Source organism: Homarus americanus, unplaced genomic scaffold, assembly GCF_018991925.1.
Source record: "Homarus americanus isolate GMGI-L3 unplaced genomic scaffold, GMGI_Hamer_2.0 scaffold21496, whole genome shotgun sequence".
NCBI classification, from domain to species: Eukaryota; Metazoa; Arthropoda; class Malacostraca; order Decapoda; family Nephropidae; genus Homarus; species Homarus americanus.
Window position 1 is genome coordinate 22,983 of NW_024727201.1, and position 14,443 is coordinate 37,425.

Below are 14,443 nucleotides of genomic sequence, written 5' to 3' on the forward strand. Positions count from 1 at the left end.
CTTATCTTGAGGTCATAAGGATAGCTACTTTAGAATTTTTTTTTTTTTCCTGTAAAGAATTGCAATCTTGGACTGCTCAAAACTTTCTCTCCTACATGTCAAAACATAATCTCAGGCTCAAATTTTTTCTCTAGGGATGCCTTGACATACCATATTGATTGGTTCTTATCCACTAAAATAATATAACAATTTACATATTTGGCTGTATTGTTTCAAAACATAAAACAGGTTAGATCTTACGTGAAAATTAGACTAGTTAGGCTGTTCGGCAAAATATATATTGGTGAACTGAAAAGGTTCTTCTATTTTCCCACTTTTTTTTAAAGATTTTTGTATCCTCTTGATTAACCTCACATGAAGGTAGGAAAAATAAAGATAGTTTATAGATTGATAAATAGATACTGTATATTCATTCTTTGTTATTTATGCCAGAATTCAATAAGTCATTGAGAGATTTGGAACTACATTTAGATTTTTGCCCAACAGAGTATCACTCCAGATAACCCAAGGAAAGCAAATGGTGCTAGGCGAGGCAGATCAAGTAGGGGAGTGAGGGGAGCACACAATAGACTGACCAAGCTGTCTCCCACTACCAGCAGAGCAGAGTCACCCAGGTCTTCACAACGCCAAGTAAATCACACATTTAGTACGACAAGAATTCATAAACCCTTAAAAGGCAGCCATCATCAGTGTATATTAGCTGTATGGACAGTGGCCAACATTAATGGATGTTTCATATTCCTTGCATTCCATTTTTTTTTTGTGCGTGGTGGACTGGATTAGGGAATCTTTCGTCACAATTTCCCTAATTTCCTTATTTTGTCTAACTAGTTTAAATATAGATGATTGATTTATAAATGCTTAATTCCCCCAGGTAAAAATGAGACTGAGGATTGTCATTTTTAGATTCCAGTCACTGCATTATTGATTCATAGGTACCAAGTGATGAAATGAAAAATATCCTTAAAGGAATTGTTTGCCCGTATGACTTTGCTACTCCGAGGACGCAGTGATCGATTTTTTTTTTCCAGGAATACACACTAATTGATATTTATTATCTAATTTAAGGAGGAGCATATGAAACAAGAAATAAGAGCATCTGCAGCCGGCCAACCATCACCAGAAAATGTGGAGGATCCTCTTGAGGGTCCAAGCTGGTGGTATGGTGATGCCTCAAAGGGACGTGGCAGAGGTGTTAGAAGAGGCAGATTGAAGACTGGTGCTGGCTCAACCAAGTACCAATCCCACTGTAACATTGTTCCGGTGCTAGAGTCGTCGAGTGACGGTGAAGATGATGATATAAATACAGTTACGAAAAAGACTGTCAAGTCTACTGTTAAAGTGACAACAGTTAAAGCAAATTCTACTGCAGGCAAAGAGCTAAAGAGTGCTGTTCAATCTGCTAAAGTGTTACCAGTTATAGCAAATTCACCAAATGCCCAAGATCAAAGTTATTTGGCCTCTCCAGCTACCCAACAAACTATGTTGGAGGAGTTACAGGCTAAAGGTGGTGGCCGGTCTAAGGCACGATCAAAAGGATTTTCTGTGAGAATGAGTATTGACACCACAAACATAAACAAAGTTATTCCTCAGAAACAGGGGAGAAGGTCACGAAACAGCATGGAAATATTGAGGGATACAGTTGAGGATGTTAATGTGGAGAAAACTGAAAAGTCCCCCAACCTTCAATTAGAAGAAATAGTTATAGATCCTGACACACGGTCTGAAATTAAATCTCCGTATAAAGACTCCCTTCTTATGCCTCCACCATGTCTTCCATTGCCCAACCAGCATAGAGATTTCTTGATAACTGATAATGATTTAACATGTGTGAATGATGTGAGCATGGATATGACAGAGCCTATTACAAAAATCATTGCTCATACTGCTACTGAAATGGTCAATAAAGAAGAAAAAAATAAAGGGAGAAGATTCTTTAAAGCTCAGTCAAAAGAAGAGCCTCAAGATAAGTCAGAAGTAGCTGAAAAAACTCCATTTGATGTGTCACTGATGGAAACTACTCTTATAAATATACCTCCTTATTCTTCACAGAGAACTGTTGAGAAAGAAAATTTTCCACCTCAGTTTGATAATTGTAATAATGGTAAAGATAGCCCAAACAAAACCATGGGCTTACGAAGAGTATCCATTGTTGTGGAGGATATCCTGAAGAATCCTGGGATCCTAGAGAAATACACACCAAAAGTAAATGTTGCTCTCTCTTCTGAGTCTGAAAAATCTGAAAGTGGATCTGGAAGAGTGAGGAGAAACAGGCTCTGCCAAAGATCCACTATGGATAGCCCGGGGAGGAGAGAACCTATAAGAAGAAAGACCCTAAGATATTCTGTGAAGGATGAACAGGAAGAACAGATGAAGATTGAGGAAGATGAGGAGGAGGATGTATTGTGGTTGCCTTATGGTTTAAAGAAGAATAAAGCTAAGAAAGGTACTGGCTCTTCTGGAATGGCACAAGCGAAAAAATCTGTTGCTGGTCGAAAAAGGTTTTCAGCAGTTGATTCGGTGCCTCAACTATTAAAAAGGTCACGCCAAAAAAAGAACAAAAGGGACTCTGAAGCAGGAATATTTCCTGAGAATAGTGACAGTGACCAAGATGAAAATCATGATAATGAAGTCGGACAGGAAGAAAATGGACAACTTATTAGTGATGTGGCTAAAGACAAACAATCACAGAATACCAGTCCAAATAAGTTGAGTGATTGTTTTGTTCACATGAGAGATATCCGGCAATCTGTTGGCATTCTAGAAGACAGTCTCACATTTCAGCTTGATGACAGTCGTATTTCTCTATCACCGATAGGTCCTCAAAATTGCTTTAAGCACAAGGAAGACCTTAGTAAACAAATTGAAAGTGTATTGAAAAAAGCTCATCAGATGAGGATGGAACGAACATATACTTCAGGTAAATTGAGAAGTTAATGTATGAACTCCCTTCCTTCCTTCCTTCCTTCCTTCCTTCCTTTCTTTCTTTCTTTCTTTCTTTCTTTCTTTCTTTCTTTCTTTCTTTCTTTCTTTCTTTCTTTCTTTCTTCCTTCCTTCCTTTGTATCGGGCTATACAGCTCGGTGTCACTGACTGTGGTGTGCATATGTTAATCGTTATGTTTAAGGGTGCTACCTGGATTTTTATTGAGTGTGAGGAAGAATTAATTGACATGTCATTGTGGGCACTTACTCAAGAAGTCTAAGGGGTGAATTCAGAGCATTTTGGTCATTTGAATGTGCTTAAAGGACTTTTTCTTCAAATAGATCAAACTGACAATATCTTATTCACATAAAAGATTGAAAATAAAAATAAGCATGATAAGTTTTGGGCACCCTTTGCTGATCTACCTCTTTAGGTTTGACACTGTTGTTAACATCTTGTGGCCCCATCTTTAACATCTCCTCTTGTCGGATTGACACTAAACAAAGCTGAGAAAAGTGGCATTAATGAATTTTTAATAAAATAATCCAAACACGCACAGTAAAGCCTCCAATAACAGCGGTTCGACTAACAACTTTTCATATTTAAGACCCTAATTAATTTAGAACCTAATTCAATTTACGTCCTTATGTCCTTATTTACGAACAAAATATAATAAAAATATAATAAAATTACATTTTCATATAAATAATATCTAAATCCCGATATGTATTATAAAAAAAAATAATACTGTAAAAAAAGTGAAGAAGACTTGCACAAAGAAACTGCCTGGCTAATGAGTGGTAATGCGCATCGCCAGTAAACCACAGTCGGAGCTTGGTGGGCCTTTTGTTTTCACGCATCTGAACAGGAACAGGAGAAAAACTTTCTGGGAGTTCTTACAGCATTTTTGCATCCCTATTCAACATCAGCAAGTGATGGTAGTGTTGTTTCAAAAGCTAATACAAAGTGTATAAGCTTAGCCGAGAAACTAGATGTGTTAAAACGATATGAAAAAGTTGAGAGGTACTTGGATATTATATGGAGCAAGCAAGGCATTAAAATTTAAGTAAATGCAAATGACCTCTACGTAAAGATGTATAATGAGAAAAGAAAGCAGCTGTGCAAGGTTCTTTCGACAGCTTTATTATTCGAAGGCCTAAACCATCAAATTCGGCATCATAAGCAGCTTCAACATTAGGTTCAGTAACAGTTTCAACAACAGCTTTATTGAAAGCTACAGCTTCAGCCAGAGTTAAACCTGATGACTTCGTCATCTGAGTAAAAACTCGCACACTATTCATTGGCTGTCCTTATGTTTCAGACTTTACCACTATTGGTGTGTAGAATTTTTGTTTTACATTCGTAAATATTATTTAAAACATATATGAACAGTAAATAAGTGTTGCTTTCATATTCATATGTGGAGAAATGACGATATTTTTCACGTGTACGCACTTAATGTTCATACATTGGTGTTCCCAATCGCCTCGCTTTATTTCTTTACCATTAGAGGTTAGCTACTTCTAGTGTTCCATTTATTAACATTAAATATTACTTAAAACATACATACAGATATTCAATTTTTTTAAAATTAAGTTCACTACAGCTACAACCAGGGTCTTATTTTCTTCAGTTCCTTATGTAGAACCATTGTCACTCACGAAAACAATGCCTTCTTGTCTCCTCGTGTGTGTTTTAATATTCTATGTATTATTAATGAATTGCATTGTTCATTTCACACATAAACATTAATTCAATCAAATACATACAGTATTCAATAATAAACAACAATGAATCTTTAATACATTGGCGTTCCACTATCAGTCTCCCCTTTTCTTTAATATCAGTGGTTACTTCTACTGCACACTAAATAACATTAATTAAAACATTTTTTTTACATTAATTTTACTAGAGCTACAACCAGGGTCTTAATTTCTTCATTTTCTCGTGTAGAACTATCGTCCCGGACTCCCGGCTGTAAACACAAACGAAAACAATGGCGTCCCATCTCCTCTTGTGTGACCATATTATTATTCATTCATATTGTATAAGGTGCATTCAGAAACATTATTTAAAGAATATAGTTTGCAATTTTCATTAATTGTATTGTTTTGGGGGGAAAAGAGGGTAAAAAGCCACACAAAAGATATGAAAAGGTCACACTTGGGAACGCATCTCATTATAATTGCTTTATTTTAATGGTAATTAATGATTCGCAATACGATGATTCACCTTACACTGCAATATTGGAGGACACATTACTGTGGTTATTCGAGGCTTTACTGTATTGTCATTATTACCTATACCATGTGAGCAAATGTCTCTTGTCCCTCTTACACTTAATTTTATTAATCTGTATGAATATGAAATGTAATTTCTCTATTTTTAGAAAATGCTGACAAACGAGAAGAAAATGCTGATGGTACATATAATGGAGGACAAACTGTTCAAGAAGAGAAAAATAATGAAATACAACAATATAATAAAGATGATGGAAGGCAGAAAGATAAGCTGAAAGAGGAAGTGAAAGATAAGCTTCAGAAAGGAGAGAAAGATAAGCTTCAGAAAGGGGAGGAAGATAAGCTGCAGGAAGAAGAGAAAGATAAGCTGCAAGAGGAAGAGAGAGATAAGCTGCAGGAAGGAAAAGAAGACAAGCTGCAGGAAGGAGAGAAAGAGGAGCTGCAACAGGAGGAGAGAGATAAGCTGCAAGAGGGGGAGAGAGATAAGCTGCAGGAAGAAGATAAAGGTAAACTGCAGGAAAAGGAGAAAGATAAGCTGCAGGAAGAAGAGAAATATAAGCTACAGGATGAAGAGAAAAATAAGTTGCAACAAGATGAAAGAGATGAACTGGAACAAGAAAAACTGCAAGATGTGCTGCAAGAACAGATTGATGACATTCAGCAACTAGTACCACTTGATGAGGGACAACTGAAACACCAGGATCATGAGACACAGCAGATTAGTCAAGATGACACACAAAAACCAGAGAAAGATGGTGAGACATGTGGGGATGTTCAAAGTGGGTCACCTACCACAGACTCGGAGGATATGTTAAATGGTAAGGAACAGCAATTAGGGCAGGACAAGGCACAGGAGAGGCATACTGAAGGAGAATCTATAACAGTGGTTGCAGCAACTGAACTTGAAAAGGGTAAAGAGGAAGAAAACATTGAGAGTGACATTAAAAAAAATGGGTCTGAGAAGGTGACCACATTGGAAAGAGACAGTACTGAAGACATTTGTAATAAAGCACCAGCAATGCAAGCAAAGTTAGAAGCTTCAAAAGTCATCGAAGAGAATAATAGTCCAGGTGAACCAGACCAACGTAGAAAGCGGAGAGCAGCAACAAAAATTACATCTTTAAAAGAAGTTGGCCTTCGGGAGTAAGTGTGCTAAGGTCTGTTTGTATAACTACGGTATTCATCTTATTGTGCCACCAACTAGAGCACTGGGGGTGGAACAAGTGCATTAAACCGCGTCACAAAATTTTAATATTTAACTGATTTGTTTTCTTTCAGAATAAGGCTGCAGCTCATTTACTCTCCACCCAATATTTTTGATAATTATGTGGCTAAAAATTGGCTTGTGCTTAAAATTCAACTAATTGGTGGATAGAATTAGTATTACTGAAGTTGTCATTCAGGTATAAGTGGAGGTTTCAGAAAAATTGCCAAATTGCTGCAAAGGAGATTTTCTATACAAATACAGTGGTCCCTCAGTTAACAAACACTATTTGTTCCACAGAGTCGTTTGTTAACCGAATCCATTATTTCAATGGGATACAGGGTATTGGGTAATTGGTTCCAGCTCATAGAAAAGTACATACAAAGTACTGTATAAACCAAATACAGTAAAGTACACTTACTTTGAGGTGTGTATGTAGAATGTTGCTGGTTGATGATGATGATGATGATGATGGGAATTAGAAGTGGGGGTGGAGGAGAAATCGCCTTTCTTTGTACCCATGCTTGATGCAGTAATTTCACCAATAAAATTTTAAGTTCACTACCTGTAATTACAGATTATTTTATTTAAATCAACACTGCACTGCACTATATATTATCAAAATGTTAACTAAATTTCAGAATGACCAGCAATTTTAATGTAAAAACCTAAAAATACTCTGTATACAACAAACACGATGTTTCCTCCACTGTAAGCAAAGTTAAACTGACGCTTTGGCGGGTGAGTCAAGCGGCTGATGGGCGCACAAAAAGCTAGTTCCCTGTACTGCATATAGTATCAATATGTTAACTAAATTTTAAAATGAATAATAATTTGAATATAAAAAATGCAAAAATATTAAAGAGTACAACCTTCTTGATATTTACTCCACTGGAAACGAATGTAAACATAGAACCGATTACTGTATTGGCGGACTAGCCTATCAGCTGATGCACACAACAAAATGTGTTTGTTGTAAGGATTTTGTTAATCGAAGTTTTGTTCGTTAACCGAATTGAAGATCCTTATGGGAGCTAATGTGTTAATCTAACTGTTCGTTAACCGAGGGACCACTGTACTTCTTAATTTTAGTGGTTAAACACCTTTTAGTAAGTGACTTTTATGTAACGTTCATTTTGTCTATGACTCTGGGACCCAGGAGGCCCTCGGCACTATTAGGTGGGAGTAATTTTTATTTCTGGGGAAAAAACACAAAGGGTTATTGATCACAGAAACACTTAACACTTAATGCATGCTTTGTGCTCGTGACTGTAAGGGATGTCAATGGTAAATCATGAAAGAACAGCCAATTTAGTGAGTCAATATGACATTTTCAAATGGGGTGTTGGGGCAAATCTGGGTGCCCAAGTATGGAGTCTGAGGATGCAAAGAAATTTCGTTTTGGATAAGGTCAGCACTTTCATCTATCAAACATGTTAAACTGGAAACAATTGTTTTGAGAATAGTGTTACCTAATTGTTGAAAAGTGTAAAATGATAGACAGTAGTGTTGTGGTCATGCATGTTAACTGAGGAATACCTGAAGTGACTTTGTAAAAAAAAAATTCAGATTTGTTATTTCTTCTTTCGACAGAAAGTTACGACAAAGTGACGGCAGTGCTGTTATCGTGTATTCTTCAAGAAAGTCAAGAAGCAGATCTACTTACAAATAATGGTGAATGGTCCTAGACATTTTTAGTTTTCTTTTAAATGAACTGCTGTGAATAGGGAAAAAATATATTAAATTTAGGAATAGTACTTAGAGTTTGAAAGTAAAACCTTATGTAATATACCATGCAGTGAAAAAACTAATTATATAACACTGAAGTTTGGTTAATCTTTGTTGTATATCTGGTAAAAGACAACAAATTTCCTCCAGGTAAAATGCTCTTGGGGATTTTTCCATACTATCTTTGTTATTCAATAACCATCATTAAGATTTAGTTTTAGATGTCTTTAGGGCTATTTTGTAGAATTAATAGTCTTCAGATGTGAGCAACAAGGTTGAAATAAGAACCTAGGTATAGTTTCAGATATCTTCCACTGTTATTTTAATGTGACTCAATTGAACTTGAAGAGTAGATTGTGTGGTTCTTCAAGAAATGACTTTACTCGGATGAAAAATATATATATTGGGTAGAGGTTGATTCTCTCCATGCTTGTTTTAACCAAGAAAGCTAAAAATATTATTAATGTACTTTGTATTATTGCTGTGGAAACCTTTGCACTTTTATCCAAGGATCATCTTTTTTGTGTATATAATACATAAATGAAACACGAGGATGAGGAACTCCTAATTAATAATACTGTACATTTCACAATATTAAGTGAAAAATTAGCATTATATTTCTAGATAGTTTCACATAACCAATAAGATTCTGTCCTGTATGTAGAGATTAACTTATGTCTTGTCATATGGGATGTACAGGAAACAATGAATTCAGGATGTGTGATGACTGTGACTCTCATGTGTAATGTATATATTTATTGTCTATACTGTACTGTATTCATAACTTGAAGAACTTCTCTTATACAACTGTGTTTTCCTTCGAAACTTTTATGCAACTTTTTATCACTTCAAATTTTGGAAGATTTTCTTTGATGCATCTTTATTCTTACACTGCATGTGTCTCCTGCTATCATTTCTTTAGTGTATCAGTTTATTTTACTTCCTCAGTATGGCCTTTTTTTCTTTCTCATCTTTTAATTTTTTACTTTGCCAACCATTTACTTTGCAGTACAGTATTATAATACAGTACTCCCTTAAATCATTCCTCACCCTAAATGCTCCCAAACTCTATAACCCCAGATCAGAAAATTTATGTTGGGTGTTCCCAGATTATTAGTATTGTACTGTTTAGACATGTCTTTTATAATACATCTGTTTTAAGACAATTTGCATTGTCTGTCTCTATTAACAATTTCAGTTTTGTTTCAAATCTCTTATTTTGTCTCATGAGTCACCAGAGTCAATAATGGGGTGAGTCATGGTTTCCTACACTACTTGCCTCTTGCAACATTAAACAAGTTCTTTCCAGCTCACAACTTTGCACGTAGGGATGAAGGTACAGTGAACCCTTGAAGATTCGAACTAAAAGGAGGGAATGTACTGGATTTATTAAAAAAAACAATAAATAATGATATAAAAACACCAAAAATATGTACTGTACCTTGTTTTACAGCATATAAGATGCACTCCCATTATAGTTGGGAGTATTTAGGGGAAAAAAAAACTTTTGGGTGTATTTTCCTCCTGTAGCCATAGTTTTTTAAAATAATATACAGGGAGTCCCCGGGTTATAAATGGGTTCCGTTCCTGAGGACATTCACAAGTTGGATTTGTATGCAAGTCTGAACACGTGCTATTTGCTTACTGTATTTAAAAAACTTAAGTCCCACTATAACAGCCTAAATCCTTATATACATCTAAAATCACTTAATTTAAGATAAAAGAAGAAATACAATGACAAACTACAGTAAATAAGAGTAAAAAATAAGTCATCAGGTAAATAAAATACTGTAAATTTCAAGTTTAATCCCATTCGTATCAATGGGCGTTTGTCAGTCGGGGACCTGTTTACAGTACTCTACCAAGAAATGTGAGGAATAAATAAAAATGATAACAATAAATAAGTTACAACAAAAAATACTCCATTACCAACTCGGTAAATGAAAGCTTAACACAGACGGCGATGCCCCTCATCCCTTTACACTCTACGCTCTCCTCCCACTCCCTCACTGAGTCATCCAACTCTTGCAAAGATATGTACGGTATATTCCTTTTAGGTGTTTGCCCGAAGGGCAATTATTTCCCTTACTTTTTTCGCATTATGTATGTAGGCTGTACAGTGCCATGATTTATCACTATTAAGCACTATTATATCAGTAAACACTAATAATAACAGTCAATCCAGTGAAATATGGCAGGGAGTGAGGAGAGCTACAACAGCAGGCGATGCTCTAACTAGTGGTTGCTCACTCATTCCTGTTGCCAGGTGTATGATCGAAATACGCACGGGAGAAATACATATCTTGTAGTCTAATTTGAAAACGGTGACAGGCACAATGATAAACAAATTATATATACTACAGTATGCATTTACCTATGATAACATAATAAAAAACATTGTATCATTACTAGAGTGAATGAAATAATAGTCCCACAAATGACAATTGACAAATCTGATCATGTTCCCACCTCAGGCACCTGTGTCCCACGCGCTCACATCTTGGTTACACGGGCCTAAGATGATCTTTGCTCTGTTTTGGGAATGCTTCTTAGCCCCAACCCCCAAATTTTTTTCCGAATCTTCCAAAATCCGGATTTACCAGGTCCGTCTTCCAGGGTTCACTGTACTTAGTACAAATTATGCATTCTTAAATGATAATCAGATCAAAGATACAGTATTCAGCATATTGGGCATACAGTACTTTATGCAATTGCTATTCTTTTGAAATTGTAATTTGCTTATCTCAATGCTGTTTCTGAAACCTTTGCAGCCATTCTTTACTTTTACTCAAGTTAATATACATCACACACTTAATAATTTCAGACTCAATCAAATTTCCTATATACTTTCCCTAAATGTCATTACCGGTTTAAAAGTGAACAGAAATAGGGTAAAGACGATTAAAATTGTAGTAAAGTGTCTGCCATTTTATAAATTTATGATGTTTCCATATTGTTAGAAAGCCTGTGGCAAGTCGTGTCCTTTAAGGTAGAACAGAATGACTTTATGCAGATGACTGGAGATGTGCATAGTAGAGTACAGCACTACTGGATTAATGTGTTATAATTTTACTAGGTTTGTTTGGTTTTATCTTTTTATCATATAGCAGGAAGAGACTTGTGTGAATGTAAAACTACTACTTGAATCATACTGTGTGTGATACTGGGAATATGTTCACGTAATGTGTGATGGCATGGAATACCAAGAAGTTATGCTTTACAGGACATTTCATGATAAGAGAAGTTGGTATAAATTTTGGAGTAAGAAATAGAAGCTTAATTTCATTTCATTGTTGGGTGTACAGTCCTCTTTGTTTAAAATGGGAAAGTAACTAGGGTTAGAAGTATAGGACCAGAGTAGATTGGTACTTTCTGGAGCACTGAGGGAGAGTGGACTGAATTATATGGGAAAAGTGGAGTGACTTATGGAAAGGTAATTGTTTTGAAGTGATATGGTTAAATAGACAAGGAGATGATGAAGATATTTTGATTGGTGTAGGGGAGGCCAGAGTTTCCATGGAAGAGAAATCACCAAGAAACATGACATGAAAGTTACTAGATTGGATGAATATGGAACAGACCTATGATTCAGTACATAAGCATTTATTGAAGCATGAAACTTTATAATGAGTGAAGGTTCCATTATTAATTTGGGATTTTATTCATTGTTGATCAAGGCTATAAAAATGTACTGAACTCTTGATTACAGCAGCTAAAATCTATTGACTAATCATATAAGCTAAAAAAATGCAAGAAGTGATAATTGCATGGTACAGCTATATTTTTCATACATTAGAAATAATTTACCTAAATTAGATTTTAGGTAATGACTCTGGTCAACTAATTTTTTTCCACTCTTGTAAACCTTTTTTCACTTCTGAAAGTCTGTCAGATTAAAAAACAAGAAAATATTCCACTTTTACTCATTATTATTCATTCACTCTGGCTGATATGAAATCCATATACAGTACTGTAGAGCTATTCCTCTATTTGAAATTTTTTATCAAAAATTTTTAGTTAATGAAATTGACAAATCAGGGACCATTTTTCTATATATGCTTACAAAAACCCATTCAGGTAAAAAGAACCATTGGTATAGTGCATACCAGTATCCCAAAAGAGTCACTGACTGTTGCATAATGTCAGTTGTTCGCTGATGAATGCACGACATCATTCATTTTTTTGCTTATATTTTATGTCCATCCTCTCCATTTTGAGTTCCAGAGGAAAATCATCTTCAGGGAATATCTATGGAAAAAAAAAACATAAATTTGTCAAGCATGTGAAGGTTACACTCCAAAATAAAGTTGTATAAACTGAAATTAAATAAAATGAACAATTATTTGAATACCTGTATGAAAATAACAATGCATTCCACAGGCTATATATACTCTCTTGCCCCTGGTCGGTCCATTTCTGCCACAGTTGTATTTCATGGCACTCAAACATCAATTGTCTAATTAGATAATTGTGAAATAACAATATTAATTCATATGAAGATCTAAGGAATCTCACAAAAGAAAACACACTTATCACTAGGCATTATGTACTGTTTCCTCATAATCTTTTATGGATTTTTATTAAGAGGCAATCTATGTTGTAAAAAATGTTATTAAAAACAAACCCACCATACATTAAGAGATTTGAATCTATGCACTATTGGTAACGAGTGCTGTGGTGAGCGTAGACAGTTGTGAGCAGCTGCACAGTATATGTAAGGTTCACATTAATAATTTACTCACCAGCACATAAAGAAAATATTTCAGTGTTTATCCTTAAATGGTTCAATATTTTTATTATACTGAATTATTGTTTTATACAATTTGTGTACTGGCTATCGTTTTACCTTTATTATGACTGCATACTTTTTAAATGGAATTTTCATGTTTTTAGGTAAGGAGAAGAATTTGGTTTGGAAGACTGTCTAGCATGCTTCCCAAGTTTTCCCTTTAGATTAACGGGAAAAGGCCTTCCAATTTATGACATATATATATATATATATATAGAGAGAGAGAGAGAGAGAAAGAGAGAGAGAGAGAGAGAGAGAGAGAGAGAGAGAGAGAGAGAGAGAGAGAGAGAGAGAGAGAGAGAGAGAGAGAGAGAGAGAGAGAGAGAGAGAGAGAGAGAGAGAGAGAGAGAGAGAGAGAGAGAGAGAGAGAGAGAGAGAGAGAGAGAGAGAGAGAGAGAGAGAGAGAGAGAGAGAGAGAGAGAGAGAGAGAGAGAGAGAGAGAGAGAGAGAGAGAGAGAGAGAGAGAGAGAGAGAGAGAGAGAGAGAGAGAGAGAGAGAGAGAGAGAGAGAGAGAGAGAGAGAGAGAGAGAGAGAGAGAGAGAGAGAGAGAGGCAGAGAGAGAGAGAGAGAGAGAGAGAGAGAGAGAGAGAGAGAGAGAGAGAAAGAGAGAGAGAGAGAGAGAGAGAGATTTCTTTTCTTTTTTAAGAAACATCACTTTCTTTAAGAGGAATACAGTAACTGTAAATTCGAATGAATATTACTTTTTAAAATATAGTTTTAAAATACTGTACTCATTCTGCTTCACGATTCTTCTGTACTATAACTTACACATGGGTTAGAAAACTCCTCTATAGGCAATACTGTAAGTCCATGAGTTAACAGTCCAGGGTTCTCAGGACTTCTTACATGTGTGACAATGGATAAATTCCATAAATTAATCTGAAATATAGTTGGTCATTTCTGCCAAAACCCTACCCTCTTAAAAATGAGGGTCCTGGGAATCATAGGGTGCCACTTTGGCTGAAAGCTGAGCGCCTTTGCCACAATGCTAGCATGCATTTGTTTCACAATTCTCTTCAATTCCAATAACCTATTTGCTCTGAAATGACTTACATATGTATTTGGGCTGAGAAGTGCTTTCTCTGTATACTCTCAGGGGTTGACTGTTTGCTACCATAATTGTTCCTATCATCTGATTGGTTGCTTAGCACCTTGTCTGAACTTCATGTTGCATATCTCAGCACTTTGTTTATGCCAAATGCTGGAATTGGTCTAAGGCTACCAGGAGGATATTCTGGTTCCCTTGGAGGGAATAGTTTGGAATGGAATTTCAGGGAATTTCAATTTGGAAGTTCTTATTATCTTGCTTTAAGGCTTAATGGGATAGCAATTAATTATTTTGAGGGTTTCTTCAGGCTTGATTGTAGGATATAATGAAATCCTAAAGGGATTAAAGTTGTTTCTGTCTTATTTCCCACAAACCTTATCCAGGAGTGTCCAACATCCACTAGGGATGCTCCAGGCAATTATGCCAGGTGACACAAGTGACAGGTCCCTTCCTTCTCCATTGGGATGCTGGAACTAAATGGGAGGATTTACTTCTTTGCTGATGCCAAATA

At 35.7% G+C, this 14,443-nt stretch overlaps 1 protein-coding gene across 3 annotated transcripts in view; it reads left to right on the forward strand.

The window, feature by feature from the left end:
* Positions 1–12,729, forward strand: part of LOC121865804 (titin homolog) — a 35,391-nt gene extending 22,662 nt beyond the window's left edge. For 2 of the 3 annotated variants that reach the window (XM_042365364.1, XM_042365365.1), the window contains 4 exons: positions 487–630; positions 1,069–2,920; positions 5,313–6,306; positions 7,961–12,729. In XM_042365364.1, the coding sequence (XP_042221298.1) occupies positions 487–630; positions 1,069–2,920; positions 5,313–6,306; positions 7,961–8,039 (3,069 nt within the window). In that variant the 3' untranslated portion in view covers positions 8,040–12,729. Of the gene's footprint in view, positions 1–486; positions 631–1,068; positions 2,921–5,312; positions 6,321–7,960 lie in introns of all 3 variants that reach the window. The other variant, XM_042365366.1, reaches the window with a different exon arrangement.
* The last annotated feature ends 1,714 nt before the right edge of the window (positions 12,730–14,443 follow it).